Source organism: Rattus norvegicus, chromosome 3 (assembly GCF_036323735.1).
Source record: "Rattus norvegicus strain BN/NHsdMcwi chromosome 3, GRCr8, whole genome shotgun sequence".
Taxonomy (NCBI): domain Eukaryota; kingdom Metazoa; phylum Chordata; class Mammalia; order Rodentia; family Muridae; genus Rattus; species Rattus norvegicus.
Window position 1 is genome coordinate 29,712,298 of NC_086021.1, and position 22,936 is coordinate 29,735,233.

At 53.8% G+C, this 22,936-nt stretch overlaps 1 protein-coding gene and 1 long non-coding RNA gene across 7 annotated transcripts in view; one reads left to right on the forward strand and one right to left on the reverse strand.

Annotated features, from left to right (window-relative positions):
- Positions 1-9,316, reverse strand: part of Notch1 (notch receptor 1) — a 45,574-nt gene extending 36,258 nt beyond the window's left edge. Inside the window, exons 1-2 of the mRNA NM_001105721.1 lie at positions 9,030-9,316; positions 7,446-7,524 (exon numbers count right to left, since the gene is read on the reverse strand). Of these exons, the coding sequence (NP_001099191.1) occupies positions 7,446-7,524; positions 9,030-9,090 (140 nt within the window). The 5' untranslated portion in view covers positions 9,091-9,316. The remainder of the gene's footprint in view (positions 1-7,445; positions 7,525-9,029) is intronic.
- A 3,804-nt stretch (positions 9,317-13,120) lies between these two features.
- The window catches only part of LOC103691754 (uncharacterized), a 22,737-nt gene continuing 12,921 nt past the window's right edge, over positions 13,121-22,936 (forward strand). For 3 of the 6 annotated variants that reach the window (XR_010064735.1, XR_010064738.1, XR_010064736.1), the window contains exons 1-2: positions 13,121-14,211; positions 14,647-22,936. The exon at positions 14,647-22,936 is cut by the window's right edge. This is a non-coding gene — a long non-coding RNA (uncharacterized LOC103691754). The other 3 variants (XR_591439.4, XR_005502060.2, XR_010064737.1) reach the window with 3 other exon arrangements.

A 22,936-nucleotide genomic window follows, 5' to 3' on the forward strand; every position in this document is an offset into this window, starting at 1 on the left:
ACACAGACACTCACATGCACACACATACACACGCTCACACACACACATACACACGCTCACACACACCACTCACACAAACACACACACACACACACACACACACACACACACACACACATACACACACACGCTTCTGGACCGTGGGAAAACCTGCTCTAGGGAGCAGGCTGCCGCCCAGATTTCTTCCTGAACTTGATCAAACACAGATGTTTCTCTAGGAACGTCAGTGGCCTCCATGCAGCCTGCGGCTCCCTGGCCTCCCTGTGGCTGGGCTGTGATTCATACAGGGTGACCCACATGTGGTGTTAAGGCAGGAGGCCCAGAGCCAAACTATGGCCTCAGTGCCTGGGTATCATCTTGGGAGGACAGTCCTTTGTCCTCCCACTCAGGTCTAAGGGGTGGGCATAGCCACATCTCAGAATCCTCAGCTGACTGCACAGAGCACGTCACTCACACATGTGGCAGGACCTGCCTCCCCAGGCCTGTGCTGGGGCTCGGCTCAGGCTGGCCTCTGGCACTACCTGTGGTAGAATTTGTTCAGCAAATTAGCAGCGACCTCAGATGATGACAAGGGGCTCATTTACCTGGTTCAAAAGGGCAGTACTACAAGCACTTCAGTTGCATAGGGACACCAAGCCAGGTGATGGGATAAACCAGTGGAAACCCAATGACAGCTCCTCCTATCTGCCTGTTAGGGCAGGGCTGGAACCAGCGTTTGGCCCCGTTCCATAACCGGACACAGGCATTCTTACCTGTGTCTCAGCAGTGGACGTAGCTCACCTGGTGAGTACCAACCAAATAAACTACTTTAGGAGGTTTGGGGGAAGGAGGAGAATTAGCCTAGTTAATTCACTCTAGAGTGCAGATGGCAGGAGCCTTCTACCCAGAGCACTTCAGGTCTGGGGACTGCAACAAAATGGCACAGTCTAGGGGCTGGAGAGATGACTCAGCAGTTAAGAGCCTTTCCAGAGGACCCAGGTTCAGTTCCCAGCACCCGCACTGTAACTCCAGCTCCAGAAGATCCAACACCCTCACTCAGACCCACACGCAGACAACACCAATGCTCATAAAATAAAAAATAAATCAATAATTAAAGAAATAAAAGGTCCGTCTAGAGGTGAGGTCCCTGGGGAAGGGGCAAGTCCTAGAATCCCATAGCCCCTATATGCCAAGTCCATCCAACCATCCCTACCCCTTCCACTGGGGACTCCTGTGTTGGCTAGGGATACAGTTTTGCAGGAGACATTACATCCCTCTGAGCATCGGAGACAACCGAAGGGTAGTCTCTACCTCTAAGGTCCTCACCTCACAGAGCTTGGTGTCCCTCCCAAGGAATAGCCTGTGCCTATTTGTAGACTGGTAGGCCTGCTCAAAGCTCCTAGTCTGTGGAGGGAAAAACCACAGCACAAGCCTATGGAAGGCAGAGCCAAAGCTTCCCTCCCTACTGCTCCTACACACTGTTCCTGCTGGCTAAGGCTCCCTGCCTGTAGACCCATCCAGGCTACTGTAGATGCCACCCTGTGGTGGGCCTCATGCTAAGCTGTGGAAGGCCTAGGGCACTCAGACACACGGTTCCCCAAGCTTTACTCTTTAGAGACTCCAGCAGTCCATTTTCCCTAGCTTCCCATCTCCTCATAGCCGGGTGCCTAGTTGTGCGGCTGCCTTGCCTGCCCTAGATCCTAGGCTCCAGAGCATACATACAAAGCCCTCAACAAAAACCCTCCACTTCCATTGTCCTGTACTAGCTCTTCCACTAGCTTTTCCTCCATTAGTAAGGCCAAGAGGCTAGATGGCTGTTGGAAGGCAAGACAAGGCTGGCTGGCTGTGAGTCTGCCATGGGCACTGGGCACTGTGGGGCCTTGGGCACATTATCAGTGACTGACATGGGAGCACACCAGGTCCCACTCAGGGAGCAGAGGCCCAGAGATGTACGTTCTGGCCCCTTGGTGCAGAGCTGGCTCCCATGGTGGCAAAGAGAGACCCTGACGTCATCCATGCTCAGAAAGCAGAACTCAGTGTCAACTTCACTCACAGGACATGGGACAGCAAAGGCTCAGGGACAGAGGGCGGGCAGCTCAGTGGCTGCCGGGGAGGGGAAGGGAGTGGGAAGCAGCTGCCTTCGGGCGATTAAGGAGTCTGGAACTGGATAGGTGGGCTGGTTATGCAATCCATGCCTCTCTACTAAGTATGTGCGTTGTGCAGTTTCCATGGCTCGAATGGCATATTTCACAAAATGCGTAATCTACCACCCCAGAGCTCCATCTCCCCAATCAGTCCTCAGAATCCTAGACTCTGGTACAGCTAGAGAGTGTGGGGTAAGGCCACAAGGAAGACATCCACTGCCCTCCCACCCTGCCAATCACTCCCCCTTCCAGCAGGGATGTCCCCAGCCTGAGGCTAAAATATGTCCCAGCTCCCAGAACTGGCACTGCCACATGGATAGTCCATCCCAGGAGCTGCTACCTCCAACAGCAGCCTAGATATGGCAGAGAAGGGTCCGGTGCCCTCTCGTGCAGAAAGGGTAAACTGAGACTGGAGTACAGTTCATCGCAACCAGCTGGGCTGTGTCTTCCACCCAGCAGGTGTCAGGGTGTGCCATGCCTGGGAAACAAGGGGGATCAGACACGTCCTGACCTAGTCACCACGATGCCCTGAAGCCAGCCGCTCGTTAAAACCGGTGATGATTCCCCCTCAGCCTCTGGGAAAGGTCTGGAAAGTTCTGGATACGCCTGCACATGAAGGTGAGAGCTGATGCAAGCTGCCCGTAGGTCCCCCATCCCCCAAGCCTCTTCACCCTTAGCCTTGGTTTTTTTCCCACCTATAAACTGGAGATGAAACAAGCAGGGTGGGCCAGGCCCTCTGGGAAAACCCGACCCTCTGCCACCAAGTTTGCAGGGCTGATCACAGCCCTGAGAGAGCTGCCGCCTTCATGTTTTTGAGGAAAGCAACGTGGACGCCACTTGACTACAAAGCCACATCCTCTCACCATTTAGAGATGACACACGAAGCACAACCCTCCCCACACACAAGACAGCCCAACCCCTCAGCCTAGCCTGCCTGCCCTCTGGGCCCTCTCTGACCGTGATGTCTACTCTCCCACCACAGGGGCCAGGAGCAAGGGCCAGAACCATCTTCCCCGGTGAAGCTTCTATCTTTGACCCTGGACATGGAAACTTGTGGAGACCCCTCTACCTCCGCCCACCTTCTGGGGATCCCAATAGCCAGCTCTGGTTATCTACACCCTGCGCAGCTCCTTGAAACAGGGCTCTCCTGTCTGCCCTACCCCACCCTCTTCCTGCTGAGGTCACGGCTTGCTCTGTCTCTCCCTTTCAGCTTTATTATTACTCCCTCAATGGAAAAACTATTGGCTGCTGGCCAGAGGCAGGGCTGCCCACAGAGGCGTTTTCCTTCATGGAACATCTCGCCTCTGCTCAGGTGTTCCAGTACCTGGACGTCTCCCCACAGGTTCCGTGACAAGTGAGGTTGTGAGGCTGTTTTGTTTTGTTGTTTTTTTTTAACCTGTTTTTCTAACCTCACGTCCTTGAAGGCCAGACATGGCACTGCACAGACAGGCAGGCCAGGGACAGCCTTGGCTCTCCTACTGGGTCGGATGGGACCAGCCCAAGATGGCATGTGACTCAATGGAACAGTAGCAGGGCCGGGTGACAGAAGACAGAGAACATTCCGTTGGGTCCCTCCTCAGCCCACCAATCACTTCCGGCCTCGCCCCTGCTTCCTCATCAAACAGGCGGGAAGTGATGGGCCAGGGATGTGGCTACGACGCACACTCTGGAGGGAGGAAGGGAGGGAATGGCATCAGTTGCAACACTGCATGGCCAAGCATGGCTAACTTCTCTCCCTGTGCCTGATCCTGGCGGATCTGCTGAGAGCCCTGTCAGGCCATGGTGGGGCAGGCCTACCACGTACATGAATATCACATGCACGCTGGATGACTTACTCCTGAGTGGTCCTGTCCCAGTTCTAGGCTTTCCCTAGAGCGGAACTCAAAGCACAGTAGTTGCTTTAAGGTGTCTGAGGGACCAGCGAGATGGTTCGGAGAGTAAAGGCATTTACTTCACAAGCCTGACTACCTGATTTTGATCCCCAGATCTCTCACTGGAAGGAGAGAACTATCTCGCAGAAGTCGTCCTGGGACTTCCATACGTATACTTGCTCTGAGTGCACAGACACAGAAAGTCCAAAAAAGGAAATCGAAAGATCTGACAACTGCAGCCCCGTCCCCAGCTAGAATCCTCAGAGCCAGCCAGCTCGGCCGTCCCTAAACGGTAACCACCCAGATAGCAGATAGGTAAACAGACCCACCGGATAGCACTCCTGGGATGGTGAATTAATTCATCACCCAACTTAGTATAGGAAAATGAGGCACTTGAAACCAGCCCCATGAGCTCGCCAGCAGAGTGGGAAAAGGACACGAACGTTCTAGTGCTACCCACCCCTTTCATAGCTCTTACGCAATCCTTGCGTACCACCAAGATATCAGTTCTGATTCTGCCCTGACTTGAAGATGGTAAAGTTAAGGTCAGACCTCTCAAACATAGGATGTCCCAAGATTATCACCCACCACACTGAGTTTCTCTGGGCATAGTTCACCTGACTTCTAAATGCATTTAAAATGCAAGTCCTCCTCACATCTGACTTAGCCACCAGTGAAGGTGGCCTTAGTCTCCCTAACACTATTCCTGAGCTCCCTCAGTTCAGAGCCTGCAGCCCCTTATAAACCCTTTTGAGCTGAACTCATATCCACTCAAGTGTATAGGTTCTTGTGGCTCTTCAAATGATCGCCTTTTGTCAGCATTCCCTCTCAGCACACATTAGGCCTACAAGAAAGGTATGGTGAGCCTCAAACTTTCCCCCAAAGGGCTTCTGATATCCCACAACACACAGCAGCTGCCCAGACTGTTCTCTGTCTATGGGGTACCAAGTCAGGCCTTTCCTACATGGTCACTGGCTAGCTAGACTAGACCTCAGTGGTACTCTAGTACTTAAGACAAGGAACTTGGGGGGTTGGGGATTTAGCTCAGTGGTAGAGCACTTGCCTAGCAAGTGCAAGGCCCTGGGTTCCGTCCCCAGCTCCGGAAAAAAAAAAAAAAAAGACAAGGAACTTGGTACCAAGAGGATTCACTTCGCAATCACGAGGCCTGAAGTTCCCTGCCCAGCAGCTTTTGGGAGCAGGTTCTCTGTTCAGGTAGAAAAGATGATTTACAAGGTACCAATTCGCTGTCCTATGACTCCATGGTTCCCAGGTTCTCAGAGCAGGCAGCACAAGAAGCTGAAAACCATTAGGATTGTGGTTAGGTGTGACAGAAGTCTACAGGTTCCAAGCTGTGAGGAAAGGGGGAGCTGCCTCTTCCCAGTCAGGAGAGGTGGATCCCTCTGTGTGCGCTCTGGCAAACTCTTGGGCAGGCCTCCGGCGGACATGGGAAGAAGTAATCTGGGATGGAAACATAGATACCACCATGGAACGGGCTAGGACCTGCAAGCACCCAAGCCTATGCAGTGAGCTGAACCCCTCTGTGGATTGGCTGTAAGCCCCCCACCCCAAATTGCACAGTGAGTCCAGACCTGTGCCTATCACCAGCCAGGCCTGGTTGTAGCCTTGGCCTCCAGCTCTGCTGACCAGAAGTGAGCATATCTCTTTCATCTCATTGGACTTACGGAGTGAGCACAATGGGGCCTCTGTGGATAGAACTCAGTGGAACTCTGAGCCAAACTGAAGCGAGTTTTCTGCCAAGGAGGAAGGGCCTTAGGATCTAGTGCAAGACAGAAGGCCTGGCACTGAGATCCTTTCAGTGGCCTGGCCTGTACTGCAAGGGATTTGTAAGCAGCTTCCCCAACTCTGGGAGGTGGGAAAGAAAGCACAGCACCATTGTGCCTTTGGCTCAAGAGGTCTTCACACAGATACTAAGACACGAGCTATTGGGGGACTGCAGCAAAGGGACTGTACCCCCATGCACGACTCTACCAAGTATGGCAGGCAGCAGACCAGACCGTGCCCCTTTTCTGGTGGGGCTAAGAAGAAACTACCCTCAATTTCTCCAGTCTGGCAGGACCCCTCCAAGTCCTGGGCAGAAGGAAGAAGCCTTTCAGCCCTGCCCTGCGAGTGAGGCAGGCAGAGCAAGGAGCACAGTGGCGGGGGAAGGGGGTTGTACATTCTGGGAAGCCACGCATAATTAATCACACAGCATTAATCGTCTCCCAACAATAGCTGCTGCCCTTCTACTGAATCCCAGCTGTCGGCCTCTGAATGGAAGGAAATAAGATTTAGGGCATCAAGCGTCCGTGAGGCTTCTGCAAGGGGGAGAGAGGCCCCCCCAAAAAAAAAGCAAAAAAAAAAGTAGTGTGCATTCATTAGTGTCTGACAGAGGCACAATCGGCTTTGTCCAATAAACTGCTCACAGACCAGCTTAATTGGCTTCAGTACAGGGCGGGCCAGCCAGGGAGGTGGGGCTGCAGCCCACAGGCTGGGTACTGGAGGCAGCAGCACCGTTGTCAAGGGGATGGGCCCTTCAGCATTTGGAATGAGGGCGCGCCATGCAGGCTGGAGCCTTCTCTGTCTCCAGCCTCCAGGGGAGGCCTCAGCTTCCAGCACCTTGCTAGTCTCATCGGGGAGGAGCTCAAGTTGAAAGGCACGAGCCCTAGCACCAGCAGACTTCCCCTGGCTGCCTACTCCTTCCCATCCCCAAATCACGCCAGCTGCACAGTTGATGGCCTGAGGCTGAGGACCCCTGGAACACAGTGCAGAGGTGGGGCTGCAGCTGCCAAGACAGAAGACAGACTCCAGCACTTACACCCACCACCCAGACAGCAGTACCAACAAGGACCATTCTAACTTCTCCTAACCTCAGGGAGAGGTGGATCTTGTCTTAAAATAGGAAATTTCCACTGGGCAGAGGCAGGCAGATCTCTTGAGTTCAAAGTCTACATAGTGAAGTTTGAGGACAGCCAGAGATACATTGTGAGATATTGTCTACAAAAAAACCAAACAAACAAACAAACAAACAAAAAAAACCCAAAACACCAGTACCAACAAAACCAGAACACACGCAATACTCAATTTCCTACCTAGGGCACTCTTGCTCAGAATGGGATCTCAGGTGACAAGGGGCGGGGGCTCAGACTTTCAGTCTCATCACCAAAAACAACTGTTTCTCAAGTATTTTAAACAGGAATTAGGGTGCCGTGGATTCCCAGGAGCCTGAGGGCCCACGAGGGAGCGTGCCAACCTCCAGGGGCCAGAGTAGCTCCACACGAGGCATAATTGCTGGTGATTAAGTAATTGCCAGACTTTGTCCAATAAAAGTCAGCACGTGACTGCACTCAACCTCTGGGCTGTCTTCCGAAGACAATAGCCCAGTGTTCTGTCCCCAGAAGGCAGGGGCTCTGCTCTGACAAAAGCAACAGGTCCCCTCAGGGGCGGTACTCACACACAGGCTTCAGTGCCGTTGGCCACTTCGCACCTCCCTCCATTCAGGCAGGTCCCACTTGGCTGGGAGCATCTCAAGCCTGGGAAAGGGTCAGAAGAGAGAGGTCAGTCTCGGTCCTGCCGGTGGACGGAGACTAAAGCCATGGTGCCTATGTACTAGAGTTACTGGCAGTCCGGAGGTGAAGCGTGGGAGGGGGAGCTTCTGGGTAGCCCTTACGGATCAATGTTCTGCTCACAGCGTGGCAGTCAAAAACTAGTGGGGAAGGGATAGGCTGGCTATGTGGCAGGTGTACAGCCCCATTCACAGTGAGGCGAAGTGGACGGCAACAGAAAAACTTAGGAAATTCTCCCAAACTTCTAACCACGCAGTCGAAGTGGGAGTGGATTAAGGAGCCCAGAAAAAGCCCCCGACCAACCTCCACCCTTGCTTCAGTTCAAACACAAGATACGAGGGGGCCGCAGGAGGGAGGGGGTGGCCACACTCAGCTCCCCGGATCGTGGGAAAAAGCGACAGCTGCGGAGCCCGCCACCCCGCCCTCCAACAAAGCGCCGGCCCGGGAATCAGAGCGGCCCATTGTCGCGCCAGGGCCGCCTCCTGGGGCAGCGGGGCCGCACCCGGAGACCTGCCCCGCCTCCTCCGACACCCAATACCTGTTCGCAGGCATCTCCAGGGGCAGCCCCCGCCGCACCCAGGGAGGGGGTCTTAGAAACCTCACTTAGAAGGAATTCCACCCTATTCTCGGGAAGGGGCTATTAATCAAGCCCCTCCCACCCCATCTTAAGAAATTAAGCCCCGAAGTGGGGGCCAAACTGGAGCATCACATAAAACCCCACTTTTAAGGAAAGGGTAGGCAGTTCTCTCCAACTACTGGGAGAAGAGTGCAGTTGGTTACTACGACAGGAGTCCCCAGTTCCTGGAGCCGGCAGGGAAATAAGCGCCCCCCCCCACCCCCGTTCCAATCGGCGCAGGATTTCCAAACTTCCAAAGTGAGTCAGTCCCACCCCCACCCTAGGCTGCCGCTTGCACATCGCCCCTCTTCTAAAGTTTGATTCCGGCTAGGGGACAGTGATCCTGAAACCCCATACTAGAAGTCAGGGCACATCGTCTCCGCCCTGCTCTAAGTAAGCAACGCGAGCATAGCGCCCCTGACCTCATACTGCACCCCAACATCCGCCCCAGCACGGGCCGGAGGCAAAAAAGAAAGAAAATAAATGGTCCCAAGAAGCAACAGGAAACCAAAACCGATTCGATTCAAATCGAAAAGTAGCAGGCGCAAGCAGCATGTCCGCCCCCGAGGCGAGCCCCAGGAGTGTCTGCCCAAGTGCGAGCCAGGGCTGGGCCTCCCGGGCCACCCGGCCTCGAAGCCCCAGAGCCCCATACCAAACTTTCAGCGTCTTTGGGCGCTATGAGAAAAATCGGTACCCCTGGAAGGAGGAGTCCCTCTCATACACCAGGACATCAGGTTCCATGTCCCGTCCACCCGCTCTGGCATCTGGTCCCTTAATCCTATCTACCCAGAGAGTGCGCAGGGCGCACCAGAAGTTTCCGAAGGGCGCCCGAAGTTGCGGGCTCGCGGGCGCCTACCTCTTGCGGCGAGCGCGGGCAGCAGCGTTAGGCAGAGCAAGGGCGCCAGGAGCCGCGGCATGCCTGCTCGCCAGCTGCCCGCTGCCGGGGCGGCGGCCTCTTGCGGTGGCCGGCGGGGATCGGACGTTCACGCGCACCACGGGCGGTCCCGCGGGCGTCCACCCGCTGCTGCCCTCTTTCCTGGCGGGTGGGCGGCGCTGGGCTCTCAGGGTCTCCCCGGCACTACAGGCACCCAGGCTCGTTCCTTCACTGCGCTCGCACCCGCGCCCTGCGCCCCACGCCCCTGCGCTCCCTCCCGCGGCAGAGGCACTAGTGAGGCTCAGGGCAGGCGTGCGCTCCGCCCCCGTGCGGGCCCGCCCCTGCCCCGCCCCATCCCACCGCGCTCCGCCCCCGGTTCCTGCGCACCCTTACTCCCCTTGTGGACCCTGTCTCTCTCAACGCTTTGGTGGGCTCTGCGCCTCCCCGGGCTAGGGAGAGCGTCTCTAGTCAGGATCTTATGGTTCACAAGACAAGAAGGCATGGTGTAGGGAACAGGCACCTAGGGACTACTTCTTGTTCGAAAGTTTACATAGACCAAAAGTTTGAACTGGGGCTGCGGAAGGATCAGGTTTTGTGTGTAGCGGCCCTTGGCGACATTTGGCCAGAATTTGCATTTCAATAGTAGAGGAGGTGCGGGTCTGGTGGGAAAGGCGTAGCTGCACCAGGAACCAGCTCTACCCTGGAGTTAGGTCTGGGGCCGTGGGCAGGATCAGCTGAAGTCAAGTTTTGGGGACTCCCGGGGCAGGAGTTTAGATGTGGCACCCTGACAGCGTTTCGTGCGTCCTAACCCTGGGGCTCCACTCTTGGGAGTCGTTTGGTCTTGGCTATAGGCATCAGGAGGATTGAGGCCAGGCACTCTTAGCCATGACTTCCGGAACGCTTGACCTTAAAGGATGGTGGCATCGCGCCCGCAGCCTCTGTAGAAGGGAGCTCGGGGCTCCCCAAGGGAACTCCCCAAGGACCGGTGCCTTGCTAGACAGATTGCGCTCTCCAGTCCCAGCAGGGACCCGAGTCTAGACGTTCCACGGTAACTCTTCTCACTGGTCCCTGGCTCTGCCACTTAGGTGGCCCGGAAAAGTGCTGTCCCATTACAATGATGCTAGCGCCAGCTTCTTCTCGTGTTTTAAATCTCTCCACCTTGAGGTTTGGACATCCTGTGCTAAGCTGCTTAGCACTGGACATCCAAGATATCTTCCTAATCCCTTTGCGGCCAAAATTCAATGGAATTTGGCACAAACAACACCTTCCCATCCCAAAACAGGATGGTGAGTGTGACACAGGGTAAGGGCCCAGGCTTATATTGTCCTACGAGCCTCCCATCTCCCTTGCCACACCTGTCTCTAGAAGGCACTGAAGGGCCAGTGCCAACAGCTGTCCAGACCCCCCCTCTCCTGCTCCTCTCAGAAGCTGGCCTCAAGCCTGGGGGTTGGCAACACGGGGTCAACACCCGCGAGAAAAATCGCCCAATGCTACAGAAATATTTATATAAGAGATCTGCAGCCCCGGAGAGCAGTTTCCATAGAAGGAACGTCTGGCTCTCAAGTGCCCCTTCTGAGATGGGTCCTGAAGGCCTCTGGCTGTCTGGGTGTGTGGCAACTCTTTTCCAGCTTCACCAGCACGTGCTACCCAACCTGACTTGGATACAAAGAAGGCCTCATCCTTCTGGAGTCTGGGGGAGTGGCTGACCTGACAGCATCTGCCATCCGTCTGTCCATGGGTGTCTGTACCTCTTCCACTGTCTCTGTCCAGCAATGAATATGGCTGTACATTGGACCAGCTGAACACAGACACTTGTTGGCTCTTTTTGTAGGTAGAGGCCAAGCACACAGGCAGGGGGACTTAGCTGTAGAACCCTCAGATAGCTGGGCCAGAAAAAAGGCCTGGGTGGGGGCAGGGCTGAGGTTGAGCTCTTGGCAAGTGGGTGTGAAGCTGTTTCACACAGTAGGCAGGAGATACTGGGCCTTCTAATCTGTGTCTACTAGGAAAAGGGCTTGGAGTGTAAAAAACAACCAAGATGACAACAACAACAACAACAACACACACACACACACACACACACACACACACACACACACACACCCCAAAACCAAAGCCTGATCAGACACAAGAGAGGCCTTCCAAAGACCCAGTGGAAGCAAGGAAGAGGATGCCTAGCAAGGCCACCTCAGTGGGAAGCCATTTTTCCTGCTGAATACTCAGCCTCAGATGCTGTTGCTGACAGGCTTGGAACACTATAACCACCTGCATCATGAACACAGACCAGTTGTCCTGGAGGGAGCAGGTCTGCGTCGGGGGTGTGATGGGCAGCACGCAGTCCCAGGAGTACCAGGGTTAGGCCTCCCGAGCCTGGGCTGCAGGTGCCTTTCCCTCCTGCAGGATCTCACCTTGGCACTTGTGCCCTGCGGGACCCGGAAGTTTGAATGCAGGTAGAGTGAGACTACCCAGTTCTCAGGAGAGGCTCAGAAGTATCCCTAGGAGAATAACTCTAGGTCAAGTCAGCCCAGGGCACACAGTATGCTTGGTTGGAGTGACAACGGAGACAACACAGGGAAGGGGTATGAGCATGGAGTGGTCCGTGGTGGTGAGTGTTCTGTCCTGAGTGGGGTGCCATCCGAACAGGCAGCTTCTCCCCTACTAAGTCTGTAGCTCCTGTCTACCCTTCTTCACTTTGAGTACCGCTTTGAACATTTTTCGGAGGTTTGACCATATCTCTATATGTGATTTCAGTTCCAGACGGGCAGGCCAGAGCTGGCTCCCCTGTGACTGGTGTTGGTTACCCCAGCTGTGCCAATGCAAAAGCACATTCCAGGGCCCCTGTCTCGCAAGATGCCCTCCCCACCCCCACCCCCCAGTTCTGGGCTTTCTTCCCAAAAACTCTTGTCAGACGAGCCTTGGTGATACCTTGTCTGCTTGGGTCTCTGTGGAAGGGTCTGACCCTGCTGGATCTCAGTACCAAATACTCTGTGAGGTTCGCTGATTGACACATAACTCGGGGGCCAGCAGGGAAGGTTCAAGGATTTCTTAGTGCAGTGTCCTGGCATCCCAAAGAGCCGGTAATGTATTGACCAGTTCTTCAGCAAGGGGCAGGACCTTTCTGAGCTATCTACAAGGTCAAGGGCCCTGTGTATGGCTGGGCACCTGCCCAGGGCTTCCCAATGCCCAGGAAGCCTTAGAAGGGGCAAAAGCATCCCAGAAGCAGGCCCTGCTGTTCTCCTACTGTGGGGAGGCCCAAGAGTGTGCTGCCTGGGCAAGTCCCCAAGGTACCCAGCTCCCAAGCAGGTGAGCTGCCAGGGCCCACATGATGTGCATTCAGGTTATAGGCCTAGCCTACCGGGCAGGTTTGCTATAGTCATCCAAGAGATGGCCTCAGGCCTGATGCCATGTACCCTACCCTCTGATGGAGGCCATCTATCTGCCTGTCCCCAAACTGCTCAAGGAACAGACCCTGGGCTCTGAAAAGCTAGCAAGAGCCCTGGGGGGATGTTCTGAGCAGTGTCTTACTGAAGTTTATCCAGGCCCTAGGGTCCCCTCAACGGCTCACACAGCCTACGTACGGTGGGTCACTTCTGTTGATTCCCAAGAGCTCCAAGGAAGACAGGAAGGCCGTGAGTGCCTGGGTGGGCATCATGCGAGCTGGCACACTGAGAAGCTGAGCACTCCCCCGTTCAAACCAGGGGAGTTTTATAGAGGAAGAGCCCAGGAGAGCTGTGAGGCTGAACCCAGAAACGGTACCTCCAGGCGGGGGGGGGGGGGGGGGGGGGGGGGTTGGGCCCACAGGAGGTTGTCACTATGCTACCCTGCTTACCCTGTGTAGGGTTGTGGAGCCTGGCCAGGGTCTGCCCACACACCCTCAGAGTCCCAGGATCCTGGGGCCCAAGACCCCTACGGAGCTGGGAGGAGGGGAGCCTCCACCCTGCCTGGCCCCCTGCCCGCTCCAGCTCAGAACTTTCTCCAAAAAGAAAAGGCCCCAGGGGACGAAACTGCGAAGCTCCACCCCCTGGGCTCAGTACCAGCTCAGCCTTCACCAGCCTAGAGGCTGAGTCACTGGAAAAGCCAACTCTCCCGCCCCTTGGCTCTCCTTTCTTTCTTCCCTTTCTCTTCCTCTCCTTCCTTTCCTCTTCGTTCCTCTTTTCCTTTTTGGTGATAAAAATAGCTAGGAAGTTGCCTTTTCAAAAAAAGAAAAAAGAAAAAAGAAAAAAAAGTCCACTTCAGTTCTCCGGGGACTGGATGGGCTTCCCACTGTAGTCGCCTGCCCAGACAGAAATCTGTGAGGCCCTGCACCCGTTCTGTCTCCCTACTTCTGCCCTGGCCACAATCCTAGAGACCCCCCCACCCCCTCACCCCCCACGGGATAGCTTCTCACTGGTTTCCTGGAATTTGCTGCAGACACATTTAGACATGTTTAGAGCTTCCGTCCTCTAGGCCTTCTTCCCTCCCACAGCCCCTCTTTAAAAGAAAATGGACCTGGAAATCAGGGTTTGGGTTACAGGGACAGCCTGGAGTTCTGGTGGTAAAGCAACCAAAGCTTGAACAATAGCAGGTACAGCACATCTGTGAGCTATTTTTGGGTCTCTAGAGAGAAGGGGGAAAAAAACAACAATCCTTAAGTAATACCAGAATTCTATATTTTTTGCCTTGACAGCTAAAGGGAAAAAAAAATCGCACAAACCAGGGACACCGCCGAGGGTTGGCGTGGGAACGTTGGTTTAGTCAGTCTTGCTCAGGGCCATTTAAACAAAAACAGGCACCTCTGTGGCAATGCCATTCGAATGTGCTTGGTACTTCTGGGACGGGACCCAGGAAGGGGGGTCGAGATTAAGCTGCTTATCACAAGGAACATATGAAAATTAGTGGAGACAGACCAGTCAGTCCTCTATGCGGCCTAAGACGCTGCTGAGCTGGACAGGGAGTCCTCCGCACTTCTTGGTGCTCAGTTCTGAGGTACTTGAGGTCTTTGCAGCACATAAATCAGAGGAACTGTCGCAAGGGTGGAAGGGGGCAGAACCAACCAACTGTAGTAGGACTCATTCCCAGGGGATCCCAGTGACAGGCAAGGCAGAGCTTCTTAGCCTGGCCAGAGCACATGAAAACCCTGGGAACCAAGATGCCAGGGCTACGCATGTGGGACCAGGACTGAATGCTGGTGAGCACGTGCCAGGCACCCGTTGTGCCAGGCTGGGTACTGACAGCACTTCTGTGAGCTCCTTGTGGAAGGGCAGTCTCAGGGGCTTCTTCTTACAACTTACTTGTCTTTCCACTCTTCTGTTCTCACCAATGAAAGAAAGTGAGTGTGGGGCAAGGGTGGGGGTGACAGCCCAGGACCTCTTTGGTGTGTGTGTGTGGTGTGTGTGTGTGTGTGTGTGTGTGTGTGTATGTGGTGTGTGTGTATGTGTGTGTGTGTGTGTGGTGTGGTGTGTGTGTGTGTGTGTGTGTGAGTTGGGGGGTTTCCTTTTGTCATTCTTTGATGACATTGAACTGCCCGGTAAGTCCTTCTAAGCTAGGGTGACACTTGGGGACAACGGGAAAGGTGGACTGCTACGAAGAATCTGACCTGATCATATTTTCCTCTGGTCCTCAGAGCCCACACTCCTGGGAGCACCTAACCTCTTTCCCCCAAAACTGGGGTCCTGAGTCCAATCAGGACAACATCTGCAGCAAACTTAGAGAACAGCGAGTCGGAGAGCCCCTCCAGAGAGCAATGAAGCAAAACAGATGCTGTCTTGTACTGAGACCTCCTGTGCTCCTGCGCTCCTCCACGGCCCCGGAGCCTGGGAAGCTTCAAGTCTGCGGTCAGTGGGGACTAGGAGGGGTGGGAGTGGGGGCTGGAGAGAGAGCTTGTTGGGCTTTGTGGTACTGTAGGGGATCACAGAGCCCAGGGAACCTGAACAGGTATTCGAGAGTCGCAGGCAGCTACGGACAGGCCACAGTAGCTTTCCCTTACGTTGCTCCATCCTTACATCTGTTGGTCAGTGTGTCTGAGCCTCTCGGTGGGCTAGAGCTGTCTTCCCAGGTCTGGTGGTTACAGAGTTGATGCCTGGGCCCAGAGGTCTCTTACTGAGTCTGAGGGAATGATCAGCAGACAACTGTTGTTGAAGGGCTTGAGATCTGAGAGAGAGAGAGAGAGAGAGAGAGAGAGTAAAAAAGAAAAGAGTCGGGGTTGGGGATTTAGCTCAGTGGTAGAGTGCTTGCCTAGCAAGCTCAAGGCCCTGGGTTCGGTCCCCAGCTCCAAAAAAAAAAAAAAAAAAAAAAAAAGAAAAGAAAAGAAAAGAAAAGAGAACATCTCAGGTTTTAATAAGATCCAAATGGAGGAAGTTTGGGAGCAGGAACAGGGCCTTAGAGTGTAGAGCTAGTGTTCTGTAAGTTCAGAGCCTAGATTTTAAGTCTCTCCCTGCTGAGCAGGGTTTTGGATACCGTAACCAAGATAGAGACCCTTATGGGTAGAGCCCCTAGAAGGAGGAAGACAGAAAACAGGTGTCTCCAGGGTGAAAGGGAGTCTGAGGATTTAGGATTGGGGTGGGGACGGGAGAGATGGAGTACTGGGTGCCATTTGGGGTAGTAGGCCCGAAAGAAGCACTGTGTGAATGAAGAACCGAGCAGGTGAGGGTAGGGGGTGCCTGCAGTTCTCTGCTGTCCTGGAGCCCAGCTGTGCACCTATGGGACGATTCTCCAAGTCTGGAGGGACTGAGAGCAGTGAATGCTTGAGGGGACATGAGGCTGGTCAGGCCGGGCCCTATGGTGTAACCCTCAAAGCCACTCTCACCTAGCTCTGCTTTGGTTCTCCCCACCAGAATCCAGATCCTGCATCGTCCCTCATCATAGGGTGTTATGAGTTGAGGTGCGTCCCCCAAAGGTAGGTTGATGGGCTACCCAGGAATCTTATGTAGCTGTATTTGCAGACGTAATTGATTAAAATAAGGTCCTTACACACCAGAGTGTCCCTGCTCAGCTGGTGCCCGAGGAGAAGAGAAGGCTTTGTGGAGAGGGGTAGGGAGGAGTAATCTAAAGGTACAAACAGAAGGAAGAAGCACACTGGAGACTGCAGGGTGCACTCTGTGGAGGGGTTGAGGCCCTGCCACACCTCCGCTGAGGCTCTTGGTCCAGCAATAATCCCAGCACTCGAGATAGAGGCAAGGATCAAGAATCGGCTCTTTATTCTCTATTCTGTTAGAAAAAGGAAGGCCAGCCTCAGAAATAAAGAACTGCAGGGGAGGAGCCCGTCTCAGTGAAGGAATAAATGAATCATGTCCTAGCCTCCAGAATGGAGAGAGCATACATTTCCATGGTTTTAGGTTTCCTGGTAGTTTGCCGTGCTGGAAGCAGATACAGCATGGTGTACTTTCGTGCTGACAAAGGTAGTTCTTCAGGTCATAGCCTTGTCCAAGGCTCATAGGTACGGGCTCAATGGAGGTGAACTGGGACTTCCTAAGGCTGCCAGGTAGGTACCTGTGTCGTGCAAACCTGCAGCATGGACTTTAGATGAAATAGGATGAAATGTCTTAGTGTCTATAAATCACCCAGCAATGCCCCCAAGGCCTGGGTTTCCAAAGACAAGCGCTCTTGGATCCCGGGCCCCATGGCGTTCTGAAGACACACAGAAGGAACTAAGTGACAGATTGTGTCTTTAGCTATTGCACTGGTCTGGCCAACCATAGCCAAGGAAACAACAAGATAACCAGACAGAACTGGTTTGAGTCACAAGCATCTTGAGGTGGCTTTAAATGTGGGAAAGGTAGGGCCCTAGCCCTCAAGGCCTCTATGCCTACCTCTCCTCTGTGAGAAAGCCACAGTAAATTTGTGTTTACTGGTTACATGTACACACACACACACACACACACACACACACACACACACACACACACACACGAAATGGCTTTTCCACCCGTTATAAAAATTCAACAAGACAGGTTGAAAACCAGGTGCCCTGCTTAGGATCCTCCAGGGAACTAAGGTAGTCCTTCCTCCTTCACACTGTGCAGTGTGGTGAGGTGGAGCATCCTACTCCTCTAAGCGGGTGCCCTCCCTCCCAACAGCACAGCCTACTGGGCCTGTGAGTAAGGTTCACATCAGTTACTTTGCAGGTCGGGGTGGGACTCACAGAGCCGCAGAAATGCTGGCCCAGCTTGCCTCACACAGAGTAGACACTTCACCATGGATGGGAGAGCAGATCTGGTAGGGCCCCCTGTGCCAGCACAGGGTAGTGTGTCCTCCTTCCTCCTGCCATCCTGTCCCTGGTACTCCATGGTCATAGCCTTCCAGGAAGCTTATCCCTTGCCACTGAGAGCCCTTGTTTTGAAGAGAAGCTTGGGTCCTGAGTGGTCTGGAACCACCAAGGACATCCAAATTTGATGGAACGAAATTTAAGCAAAAATGAATGTATTCCAAAACAGACTCCAGCATCTTGGGAACATCCTTTGACTTTCAATTTGAGGACAAGGTGGGTTAGGACTTATGGTAATTTTTGGTTTTGATGTGTGTCTGAGCCCCATGGTGTCGGGAGCCTGCTGTAACCAGTGGCTTTTGTGGCAAGGTGGACTGGAGGGCATTCTAGCGTGTATGGCCATCTGTCCTTCCCTGGACTCTTGGTCTCTATTTGAGCTTCTTGGGTAGCTAGACACCCTGGTAACAGGGAGAGGACTCCTGAGGGAGTTTGCCCACAGAACAGTAGGGAGAGGACTAGAAACTCAGGTCTGTAGATCATCTCTGTGAAGACCGGCTAACTCCCTAGTTCCCACTCCACTAACTATGCATTCACATTTTAAAACCTGAGTATAAGGACTGGAGAGATGGCTCAGTAGTTAACATTTCCTGCATAACCAGGAGGAGTCCCCGTGAGGATACAATATTGATGGCCAGGGAGAGAACTCTAACCAGTCCAATGACTCATTGCAAAGAAAATTTGCAAGTAAAGATGTGTGGACAGAAGGATATCCTGTGGGACACATTGTGACATAGCACAGGTTCCACCACGAGATGTTTTTCTGGGCTTTGCTTTTGTTTATTTGTGTGTACGTATGTGAGTGTGTGTTTGTGTATTTTATTTGGGGGGAGACGTTGCAAGAGCAAAGGGTGGATATGAGGGGATGGGGAGACGAACAGGACTGTAGTGCATGATGTGAAATCACAAAGAATCAATAAAAAATAAAAAAAAAACCCAACTTCCTGCTTTTGCAGAGAGCACAGTTTCAGGCCCTAGCACTCCTATGGAGGCTCACAACAGTTTCACGAGATATGATGCCTTCTTCTGGCCTCCATAGGTGTTATAAGCATGTGGAATATATACAGTGCCTCAGGCTCCCCGCTGTGGATCTGCTTTTAGAACTGTGTGTAACTGGTACAGCTGAACTCTCAGGGTACTGTCCTGATGCATCTGTGGTCAGTATTTTTAGCAGACAGCTGAGATGAGGACCTACAATCTTCCCCTTCTCTACCTCTGTTCAGACTATGTCTGAGATGAACCAGGCTGGCCAGCACAAGGACCAGCATGCGTACAGAACCTGTTTTCCACAGCCATAGCTCAGTCAGGGTATATAGGAAAGGCCTTGGCCCAAAGTCTGTCACAACAGTACTGTGTCCACCACGCCCTTCCTCGCCAAGCTACTGAGGCAGTCTTCAGCCTGCCACAATGGCTGCCTCAGGACCAGGAGCCCCCTCCCACCTGGCCGAGTTACACTCCCTCTTCAGTTGAGGACATTTATGTACCCACCCCTTGCCCACTTCCTCAATCCAACCAGCTATAGTTGTGGCTGTGGTTGGTGGCTCCTTAGGGAAACGGCCGCCCAGTGCTCTCCCACATGTTGAACTGTGTCTGCTGCCAGCGTCCTAGGGCCAACAGGTGTTTCCGCACACCCAGGCGCTTGGGAGGACTCAGGGCCTCACCATGGGGTCAGAGGTGCTGGGGGCCCCACAGCCAAACTGCAGGTTTTGTTTGCTCTTGGAAGAAGAAAGCTTCCTTTGGGGGTGTGGGGAGAGCCTGCCCTGGGGTGACTCTCTACCACCTGTTCCTGCTTGCCTGAGACCCTGAAGTCTTAGAGAGCACAGCTCAGAGCTTAAAACAGAGAGAAGGTTCCAGGGAACTGTGATGGTAAAAGCAGGGAGGTATGCAGAGATTGGGTACGGAGAGATCCAGCGGATTGCTTGGGTGAAGGCTGGGGACTCTATCCAGATGTGGGCAGTGGTCAGCTGTGAAAGAGTGGGGTTCCACCATGTGGGGTGTAAAGTTCAGAATCTGTGGTGTCATCTTATCCAGAGGACAGCGAGTCCCAGGATGCCCTGCTTCTGCAGCTGCAGTCACGCTTGCCTAGGGTACACAGCCAGCTCTGGGGGAGTCCCTTGGGTCCCTAACCTCCAGCCTCGCTTCTTCATTCATCCTAGGAAGGTGGTCACCATTTTCAAGACCATCTTGCTTCCTCCGTACTGTAGGAAAGAAGACTTTTCACAGGATGCCATGCTCAGCCAGGAAGGAAACCTGAGTGGAAAAGAGGGTGTTGGAGACTGTCCCCCACCTCACTACCAGGAGAAGTCTGGGTCCTAGGCCTGCTTGTTCCTCCAGGAGGCAGGTTTTGTGGGCGTTCCCTAAGTGTTCATGTGAAAAGGGTCCATACTTTCTTTTTCCCGTACTTTCCCGTGCATGGGCCAAGAATATAAACTACAGTGTATGTGTGCCTCCCAGGCATGGCGGAGCACACAGTTAGTCCCGTCGTTTGGAGGCAGAGGCTGACAGACCTCTGAGTTCCAAGACAGCCTGGTCTACAGGGTGAGTTCCAGGATAGCCAGGGCTACACAGAGAAACCGTATCCCTCCCAAACAAAATGAGACAACGTAGTTAAAAGTGTAAGCTGGAGCTGGGACTCCATGGGTAGAGGGTAGGGTGATGGCCTAGGAAACACAATGGCCTCTCAGACGCTGCATAAACTGTAAACTGACCATGGTAACACATGCCTGTACTCCCAGTCTCAGAGGGTAGAGGCAAGAAGAGCCGAAACTCAAGGTCACCCTTAGCTACATAGTGAGTTCACAATCAGCTTGAGACACGAGACTCTGTATAATAAATTAAAATAAAATTAAAAAGTTTAGATCATTCCGGCCACGTTATCTGGTCACACCTGCTTGGGAAACATTGACTGAATCTGAGCTGGACTTGGGGTAATTCACAGAGTAAGGCAGGCACTTCACCGTTCGCTTCCTAGTTTACTGAACCTTTTTCCTGATAGCCTCTGAGCCCTGGGTAGCCTCTCTCCCCAGTCCTACCTGCTTACCTGCAGTTTGCTATTGGGAGGTCCTGTGATAGGGAGTAGACAGACCTCCCTACTTCTAGGTATTCCTCCTATACCCCACTTCCTTAAGATCACCAAACAAGATGATAGTCTGAGATGTGTCGGTATGGGGAACTCACGGTCCCCTAACTAGGCCCTGCTCAAGGCCCTGGTTCTGAGCACCAGTCCAAGAGTCATACTGCTCAGGGGCCTGCCTAGGTGGCCTGGGAGGTAGATTTGGGTGGGGAGCACTGAGGATAGGCTGTTCCTTAGCTTCCTCGAGCTTAGGAGAAGCTTCCTATAGGAGGAGCAGCCAAGCTGGACTGGGTTGCTGAAGAGGCCTGGGCCAGTAAGCCAGGGTCTGGAGTAGAGTCAGAGCCAGCTGCGTGGTGTCAGAGGTAGATGTCGGAGGCTGCCTCTGCCAACCCTCTTGCCCAACAGTGCTGTGACCTTTTGTGAATGGGATGACAATAAATTCTAACAACCAACCCCAACCATCCAGATCCAAGCAGGCCTCTGGGACACAGTAAACAGGAAAGCCCACAGAGACTGGAGGTCCTGAGAGAAAGGAAGGAACAGGCCAGAGGCATCACAGAACACGTGAAATCAGCAAGAAACTGACTTCCCTATACTGTGTCTACTACCTGGCTGAACCAGCTCTCAGGCCAGCACAACAGCTCTACCCAAGTGGATGTCTCAGGAGCCCAGGGCCTGGGCTGCAGAACAGGACAGGCTCAAGATCACAGACAGAGGCAGAGTCCCTAGCCAGCTCCCCTAGGCTCTGGGGCCTGGCCTCTCAGTACAGCTCCCCTCAACATACCCAAGCATGATTTCCTCAGCATGTGTTGGAACTCTAGCCAATGCTGCCCCAGCCCCCAACTAGAGATATATGGGGAAACTGAGGCCCAGTAGGAAAGGAAGGTCAAAGTCATCCTGAGGTTGTCTCTGATTTGATGCCTGCTATGGATGAAATAGCTCCAGGAGGGGCGGGACTGGGGTTCACTGATGGAGCACTTGCCTATTAGCGGACAAGGCCCTAAGTTCCATCTCCAGCAGCATCACTAAACAAACAAAAAAGCCCTGGGACATTTTAAAGCAGACCCGGAAGATCCGAATCGTCCATCAAAAAATGTGAGCTTGTCGTGTGGGCTGATAGCGTGAGAACTCCTTAGAATTGGGCAAGTTGAGCAGTGTGGGGCCCGAGGAGACTCTGTTGGTCCTGAGCAATCGAGGTCCCTGCTGCAGCAAGGGCCTGGCAGTTTTCTCTTTTCTCTCAGCTGGTTCCCAGATCCACTCCAGCGACCATGGGTAATGAGAGCATTAGAGTCCTGATGGCTCTACCTCTGGGAGTTCCTCCTGAGGAAGCATCGTGGGAGCCAGAAAGCTGGACACCGCGGGGACCCCTGGAAGTGTTATTTATAACCCCAGACCTGGAAGGGGACCAAATGTGTGGAGTGGGGCGGCGCCATCTGACTAAGCAGTGGGCTGCTGACAGTAACCAGTGCCGCCTGCAAAACCACGGAAAGTCCAACAGACAGCGTGGGAAATGCTCACAGGGACGGACTTGGAAGAGAAGAGGCCAGGACTGAGGCAGACAGAAAGCTGAGCTCCGCATTGCTCCAGCCAGGGAGAGCAATGGAGTCTGCATTCCAGCTTGTGCCTGAACACACAGGAGGGAGATCACCACCCACCAGCCATGAGGGTGGGAAGCTGCAGCCTTCTGCTCTATTCGGATTCCAGATCTGTCTCCGGGTCACTGAGTGGGCTGGGGTGAGTAGGTGGCAGGGCAGAGGGCAGGGTCATAACACCTGGACCAACCAATCTCCAGAGCTTGGGCAGAGACATCTCTAGGTCTTGCCCCAGCTCCTGGAGGATGCATAGCCAGATGTGCTTTGGGGGGGGGGGTCAGAAAGCAAGGGGTGGCATTCTGAACTGCTCTCACCATGTCTCTCAGCCCTCCAGTCCTCATTGTCTGTCTCTCCTGCTCCCTGTATATTAGCTGAGAACCTCTATCATCTAGGCACAAGCCTACCAGTCAATTCCTGAGAATAGAGATGGGGTATAGATCCCAAAGGTGGGGTTGGAGCTGCCAGGAGTATGACGGTATCCCCATAACCATGGAAACTACACTAGGAATGGGGAGGGTGGGGACAAGACCCTCGACACCTGGAGACCAGATGGCTGACGGGACTACTGACCCAGCCCGGGGACTGACTATACTCACGAACCACGGCCTTGGCCAGATGCAGCAGGGCCTGGCAGCCCTGGAAGCCTGTCATGAGCAACTCCAAGAGAGCGCAGCTATCTCTACTAGCTTCCTCTTAGCCAAGTTGGACAGAGGACGGATACTGCACCCCAAACAGCGGGGTCAGTCGCAGAGCTAGGCTCAGTGCCTGCTCTGGCCCCACACTGTGGACCTGAGCTGGGTTGGCACTCTCCTGGTCAGGGTGTTTTCGTGAATAAGGGTGATTAACCCTAGCTCACTTCACTGGTGGTCCCCAGGCCCTAGACTGTGGAAATCAGCCACTTACTTTTCCTGATGCATTATCATCAGGAACAGTAACCTGTGAGGCTTGCTTTAAGGATGGGAAACCTGGGGGTGGGGAGATGGTTCAG